The sequence below is a fragment of the Echiichthys vipera genome (genome assembly GCF_963691815.1).
Source record: "Echiichthys vipera genome assembly, chromosome: 19".
Lineage (NCBI taxonomy): Eukaryota > Metazoa > Chordata > Actinopteri > Perciformes > Trachinidae > Echiichthys > Echiichthys vipera.
The window spans coordinates 20008456-20016595 of NC_139844.1; the positions used below are offsets into that span (position 1 = coordinate 20008456).

An 8140-nucleotide genomic window follows, 5' to 3' on the forward strand; every position below is an offset into this window, starting at 1 on the left:
TGCTGCTGAAACATTTGTGCCAAAAGACCCTGAATGCAGGCTCCGTGAGGCACAAGGCGCTACATTTACCATCAAAGCCAACTACACTCCATATATATTTGATAATTTGCACAGTGGCTGTACAGTTTGTGGTATATAAACTCTACTTTCAGTGGAGATTTGAATGACAAAATATGTGCTTTTCTAGCAGGATGTTTGGGGGAAAAAAGAACCTCATTGTACTGTACATATATTGACTTACTGTAACAGCATGGGCAGGCGAAACGAAGATCCAATGATAGCTTGACAGCACCATCTAGTGGGATTACCCGTGCAGAGACGCAAGCTGTACATGCAGAGCCAAAATACATGAATTTAGACAATTGTTTCCTTAGGATTTTGCTTTGGATCCACACACAAAAAGCCCAGAGTGGGGAAATGCTTTAGATTCATGGAGTGATTTAGTTAGTTTGTTGGATCATCTGTTATTTAATTATACAGTAGAAGTAAGAACAGGAGGATGCAGCATTTTGGTCACAGAGCCATGAGCTGTACCTGCAGAGCCAAAATACATACATTTAGACAATTATTTTCTTAAGATTTTGCTTTGTATCCACACACAAAAAGGGAAATGCTTTAGATTCATGGAGTAAGTTAGTTAGTTAGTTGGTTCATCTGTTATTTAATTATACAGTAATAGTAAGAACAGGAGGATGCAGCATATTTGTCACAGAGCCATGAGCTGCCCGGCGTCTGCGCGCACACACACGCGAGACACGGGGGTGAATCCCCGCATGCGCAGTGGCATCTGGCTTCTCGGGGCGTCTAGGAGATTGAGAAGATGATGCTGCTGAGCGGCCGGCACGGACTGCATGCATAATTGGCCTATCTTAGTCATATATTGTCACTTGCCTTTGTCTAGTTTCTTGCCAAATAGCTGTTTAATGTGGATCTTTAACCGTAGCGGCGTAGGAACTGATTCGCAGTAACGGCAGAGGGAGAGGAGCGGGGCAGCGGCTGAGAGGAGTTGGGCATCAAATTGCACCGGATGTCATTACACGCTCTTAAATATCGAGGACGTAAGTAACGATATGGTGCTTTTTTTTGTGCCTTTAACGTTGTGTGTGCTGCGGTGTCCTAATTTGGTTTTGGAAACGCCAAATGCTATTCATGCGTTTGCATTACAAAACGGGAGATAATCCGTAGTTTTTTATTCTTGTTTTGGGATTTTCTTTAAAAAGAGCCAAGCCCTTTGTCCGCGTGGAATCAAGTATTTCTACGCGGGTCGAGGGAGACACTATACATTGTTATAGTTGAGTTTATAGCACCTTTCACCCTCCCACCTGTTCAGCCTGGGCAGAAAAAAAGCACATCTGAAATACATTTGAATGTAAAAATCCTTGAATGAATGGATGAATGAATGAATGAATGATGAAACAAGTGTAAAGGGTTGTATTGTCTGTGGGAGAGCTAATTATAAAGCAAAACAAAAAAACAATCAGGATATCTACGAGTGTTTTTTTTTTATTATTATTGCAAAATCACAATAGCAGTGTTATTCTAACAGTGCGCAGTTTTTATTCCCTATTTTCTTCACGAACAAGGTTTGGGTTTTTTTCTAGTGTGCCATAGCACATGCAGGCAGATAACCATCAACCAGGCTCGTGGGTCGTTGGGCATTTGTACTTAGGCCTACATTTAAGCTCGTTGATCAATTGAACGTAAGCCTCTTGAGCGTCCAGAGCGAAAACCTGCTGACACATGCGCCCCTGTCTTTTTGTATGCGCTCAAACCCGGTTAACCCTCTCAATCTGATCTCCCTCCGCGGCCCACTGCAGCCATAACTCTACGGGGCGGGTATGTTTTTACACGAAGTCCTGCAGAAATAGTCCATCCTGCAGATTTTCTATGATCACACACAATGTGCAATATCGCTCTAAATACTCAGCGCGTCCCTGTCTGTGAACTCTCACTGGTGCAATGGAGTCACTATATGCAGGGCAATTAATTATTGAAAGGGCATCTGATCTGACAGGTGGGATTAATTATACATTAATATGGGGACACCTGCTCTCAGCTCGCAGGTGAATAAGAAGTGTGTGTTGTGTAATGCTGCTTAGTTACAGTTAATGAGGTGCACATTTCAGATATGTAACTTTTAGATGACACATTTGAGTGTTAGTGAGTTATGGAGGTTTTGATAATAAGTCTATGTGAGAGAGAAATGGGGCAAAAACAGAAGAAAAACAAAGAATTACCCACTTTCCTCCGTCCTATTTGCTACAGTTATCTCCAACTGTTCTGTGAAAGTGCATCAGCATCTTGTGGAGGTTAATGTTACCATACTGTTTCAACTGAAGGCAAAAGAAGAGAGAGCGCTAACAACAACGCTGAAAAGAGTGTGATGTGAATATCTGTTTTCATTTATTATAATATCACACAGCATAATAAAACCTTTCTCTAAAAAAAACTCTGAACAGTCAGTTTGACATGATGCTGAAGGGTGTTATCTTTGGGTGCAGTCTAGATTTCTTTGGCCTGATAAATATGTGCACAACAACAATTACAACCTAATCACGGCAGAGATGCGTCCACACACTAGAATGGTTATAGCGGAGCTCCTCATGCTCATAGTTACACTGATAAGATACGTATGGCCTGTAATTTAATTTGGCTGGCTCTTACCGACGTTGACTCTCTTGCCTGTCTCTCCTTCTCTCCCTGCCACAGTGTAATCGGGACCAAAGACAGGGCCATGGAGGCTGTAACACATTTTGTGAATGACACTGTAGAATTTTACAAATGGGGCCTTACTATAGCAGGTAAGATCTTTACTTTTTTTTTTTATTGGTGTTGTTTCTAAATCACACAAGAGCGGCGTGTCTCTTCGGATGCATGATTATTGAACCATGTCTGTTGTTATCATTGTCATACAAATGATCAAGTAAGGGAGAAAGATACGATTTTAGTCACCAGCAAACAGCCGCAGGTATTGAGATTGTTTTCACCTTCAAATATCTAGTTTATATATTGTAAGCTTACTCATGTGGTGACGCCTTGTGCGCTGTCCCTGTATCTTTACCATCAGGTATGTAAATTGTTGTCAATACCCATAAGAATAATAGCAGAAACAAAAGGGCAAATACTGCAAAACGTATGCTGTAAATCACTTTTCTCTGAGCTGTTCATTTTAATGCTACAATGGAATTATCTAGTACTTGTATCTCCTCAAGTGTCATATAGTTATGTGGACGTGAGGGTTAGCTGTAGAACGTGAGCTTGATACTGCCTGCCGTGCATCACGTGTGTGTGAACTTTGACAACAGTTCTGTTGTTTAACCATCACGCCTCCCATTTTCCCACCGTTCAATCAAACCCCTTTTCCCTCCAGACAAAAGGGTGGAGAGCTGGCCGATGATGTCATCTCCCGTCCCCACTCTGGCCATCAGCTGCCTGTACCTGCTCTTCCTGTGGGCGGGGCCTAGATACATGCAGGACCGCCAGCCCTTTACACTCAGGAAGACCCTCATAGTCTACAACTTCAGCATGGTGGTCCTCAACTTCTACATCGCCAAAGAGGTAAGGACCCTGTCATGGACCGTTTATAGACTCTGTAGGTCTAACAGGTTACAATAAACTATAATTTAACTGTAATTTTAACTAGCTAGCACAGGCTAATTATGCATGCTTCATTTTGCTTGTTGCTCACATAGAATTCGCAAAGAGACAAGAAAAGACGATAAAGATGGTGTAGAGAAAATGACACCTACTACTTAGCGTAAAGAAACACGATAGTTCCTCGCAGCTGAACCACTTTAATTTGCTACTTAAATGGTTGAATAGCAAGTCTCATGTATGGACGTTCTCTCTACATATTATCTCAACCATGCACATAGCAAGTGTTTGTACATCTGATTACTCCTTATACATCAAATAATGTAGAACTCCCTGGTGTGTAATAGCTCTTAGTTGTGTCTAACAACCTGCTGGTTTTACTCAAAATTCAAAACATCCTTTAGTGTTTGCATTTTTTAGTAGTAGAATGTGTCAACAGGGATCACACAGGGTTCATTGCAGTTGTTTTGGATTTCTCCATATGTCAGGAAATATCAACATTTTTCCTCTCCTTCATGTTCTGAGTTTGTCTTTTCTTTCTTCCTATCAGCTCCTAATAGCCTCTAGAGCAGCAGGGTACAGCTACCTCTGTCAGCCTGTCAACTACTCCAATGATGACAATGAAGTCAGGGTAAGCTCCCTCCAACACACACACACCCTAAGACATCTACGCACATTCACACACCTCTGTGCACAGGGACTAAATTTATCTCGGGAGATCTCGAGGAGATCCATGCATTGAGTTTGGTCTGGGGGTTAAATCAGGAAACAAACGGAGAGAGTTAAAAGTTTATACCTCTAGTGGTTTCAGGACAAGCTGGGTGTGGCCTGCACTCAGATAGGCGGGAGTAATTGGTCTCGCCACCGCAACACTCCACCCCCATCTACACCCTCAGACGTTGCTCTTCCATGATGGCATGATGCCACACAGCTACGGCTTAGGGACCATGTGTACTATGTGGCCTCAAGCTGTGAGGAATGAAGATAAATAGGAGAACACACACAGAATTGTGACATGCTAATGGGGGACAGTGGGATGTCTAATAGTGAATACATCTGCAATATTTACACTGGAGATCGAAATTAGAGAACAAATTATTAAAACTTGATTTATTTTAAAATACTGTTTTTTTATTCTTCAGCAATTGATAGAATATCAACAGTGGCTATACCACTGCTGTACGAACATATTTTGTAAAAAACACAGTGAACAAAATTAGAGAACAGTAACCATTGTGTCAGCAGAGAAGATTTAAACCATGTTGTCTTCGGGCTATGGGATTCAAAAATGAACAGGAAGTGTAGAGGCCACAGCTTTGAATGACTTCAGCTCATCTGAACCCACAGGACATCACTAGTTTCTCACACTCTGGTTTGGTCTTGGTCCATTCTTCTTCAGTCTCTTCCACAGTTTGGTAACTGTAGTGGGTTTCTCTGCCATTACTTTGTCGCCAAGGATTTTCCAGAGATTCTCTATGGGGTTTAGATCTGGACTCTGGGCTGGCCATTTCATTGTTACAATATTCTTAGCTGCAAGGAATTGCTCAACCCATTTTGCAGAGATTCAGGGGGCATTGTCTTGCATGAAAATTGCAGCTGACTGGGAGACAGTTGTAGTGGAGTTATTGAATATTGCTGAAGGAGGTTCATATAAACATTTGCATTCACCCTGCCATGTAGCTGTACAAGAGGCCCAACTCCTGCTGCAGAAAACATCCCACAAACCATGACACTTTCTCCTCCAAATTTAACTGACTTCTTTACACACTTAAGGTTCAGTCTTTCCCTAGTCCTACCTCAAAGATAATGTTTCCATCAGACACAAATACATTGAAAGTCCTCTCATTACTGAAGTCACTCTGGACCAGTTCTCCTCTGTTCACACAACATGCTCCTTAGCAAAGGCCTTTGGCCTTCATCTGGACAACCTGGTGTCCCAGGGTTTCAGTCACCTTAGAGCGGTGTCCAACAATTCCGTAAATTGTCACCAGTTTCCAGATTAACACCAATAACTGGGAGGTATTTGAAAGTGTTCTCTAACTTTGCTCACTGCTTTTTTTTTCTTTCTTTTTTTAAATAAAAGTTTTTGGTGAAGTGTCTTGGTTATTTTAAAAACAATGCTAGTACAGCAGTGGTATAGCCACAGTGAATACTTTATCAAATTCTGAACAATAAAAAAATAACAGTATTTCAGATTAAATCAAGTATTAATAATTTGTTCTCTAATTTTAGTTAATGTTAATGTATTTAAACAGTTAAAACACTTGTGTTTTCATATAAGGTACAGTTTATTCATACAGTGTCTGAATATGATTGCCACCTCTCTCCACTCCCCCAACATTCAGCCTTTTAATGTTGTTCCGTATTAGTTTATGTTGTCACTACAATGTAGGAAAGCACAGCCGTTGCAAGATCCCAAGCCCATATAATGGAGTCGACCCTCACATTAATACTATTGTTTGTATTTTGAAGACGATGTCAAGAATGACCCTGTCTCCTGCCTTCCTACTTGAGTCCAGAGGATGGGATCTGTGTATGCTGTGAGCATATTCAGGTTTAGGAGAGGCACTGTTGAGAAATGACTTCACAACTCCACTCGTTAAATACTAGTCCATTTACGTGTTTTGGTATCTAACTGCACCCAGACTTCGACACTTACTGTCTAACCTTGCCTGGGTACGGTACACAGTGTTCACATTCATCACACAAAATGGACTTTGGGGTCAAGTGTACTTGGATCCAGGCCTGGGTTCCTGATGTGAAAGCCTCCTAAGTGACTGTAACGAGTACTACACAAATGTCTGCACATTGTGTTGGCAGTCTTAAGCTGTTATCTATCAAAGATGCTATCGCGTACAGTGCTTTCGTGTTGAAGATCCACCGCAGCAAGATGCGATGAATCACTCCAGCCTGTTTTATGTCTTCAGATAGCGTCTGCTCTCTGGTGGTACTACATCTCCAAAGGAGTGGAATTCCTGGATACAGTCTTTTTCATTCTGAGGAAGAAGTTCACCCAGGTCAGCTTCCTCCACGTCTACCATCACTGCACCATGTTCATCCTGTGGTGGATCGGCATCAAATGGGTCCCCGGTGGACAGTGTGAGTAAAAGGATCTGAGTACATCGGATCAGATTGGTCTTTTCTTTGTGCCACTAATGAACCACTGGCATTCAGTTGCATGTTGCAGTAGCAATGTATAAATAACACAACCACCGTGATATCTGACACTTATTACACCCTTTTATCGTTCAACAGCCTTTTTTGGTGCAACCATCAACTCTTCCATCCACGTCCTCATGTACGGTTACTACGGTCTGGCAGCTTTGGGACCTCAGATGCAGAAGTACCTCTGGTGGAAGAAATACCTCACCATTATTCAGATGGTGGGTATGACTTAATGATATACCTTTTCTTTGCGTACTGACGGAGTTTTTGGTGAATTATACCTTTTCATTAGCACTACACTGTTACACTCAATGGTCACAGAAATGCTTTGTCGTCTCATGTTGTACATTCTGCAAGAAAGTCCATTGCATTTTACTGTGTTTCATTATATGTATACAATTTGTGTGTTCAACAGATCCAGTTCCACGTGACCATCGGCCATGCCGGCTACTCCCTCTACACAGGGTGTCCATTCCCGGCCTGGATGCAGTGGGCTCTGATTGGCTACGCCGTCACCTTCATCATCCTGTTCGCCAACTTCTACTACCACGCGTACCGACGCAAACCTTCCTCCACGCAGAAGGGAGGCAAGCCTGTGTCAAACGGCACCTCTACGGTAACTAACGGTCATAGCAAAGTGGAGGAAGTGGAGGATAACGGAAAGAGGCAAAAGAAAGGAAGAGCGAAAAGGGAATAAAGAAGGAAGAGGGCATGCTTGGAGATTAAAAGAAAGAGGACAGTTGTTTTGAGGGACAGAGAAGGAAGGAGGGGTAGGGAAGGGATAAACAGAAACCAGACTGGCTTCATCATCCCTGCAAATAATGTAGAAGGAGGTGATTTGTGACCAACTTGGAAAGGTAAAAACGGTAGAAGTGTGTGTTTGTATCTGTAAGGGGTTTTTGAGAGGAAGATTGGTGTTTGTTGGTTGTCTCCATAACAGTTTTTTTTAATCGAGAAAAGCAAGATGCTGATCATGTAGGCTCCATATGCTGTTCAGTCCAGCTGTGGTTTGGACCCGATAGGACCAAAATATTAAAAGGACCTACTAACCGCGCAGCATCCACTAACTTGTCAACCAAAATTCACCTCCAACTTTTGTACTTTGGATCCCAGTATTGTTTTAACTGAGAGCTTAAATAGTCTTTAATATGCTACTTTATTTTCTAGTGCTCTAATAGACTTTTAATGAATTTAACTACTACCAACAAAGGAACACGCAGATGTTTATACCAAAGGTTTTATTTTTCTCAGTTCAGGGGAGGAAATTTTTGTTTACAAATACGTAGAGTTGAGCAAAGTTAGCGAACGGGGAAAAAATCATTATATGACATTCTCACAATTGCCATCTACTGTATTAAAGTACTTCATCTACAACGTCTAC

At 41.8% G+C, this 8140-nt stretch overlaps 1 protein-coding gene across 1 annotated transcript; it reads left to right on the forward strand.

Moving 5' to 3' along the window:
* Window positions 1-905: 905 nt before the first annotated feature.
* Window positions 906-7456, forward strand: LOC310962268 (very long chain fatty acid elongase 4-like; the record flags this gene model as incomplete). Its single annotated transcript, XM_083934670.1, has 7 exons — window positions 906-1058; window positions 2710-2801; window positions 3371-3558; window positions 4145-4225; window positions 6522-6693; window positions 6850-6977; window positions 7175-7456. Exons 2-7 carry the CDS (start codon window positions 2735-2737, stop codon window positions 7454-7456), a joined length of 918 nt encoding a protein of 305 aa, XP_083790796.1. The 5' UTR covers window positions 906-1058; window positions 2710-2734.
* Between the last annotated feature and the right edge of the window lie 684 nt (window positions 7457-8140).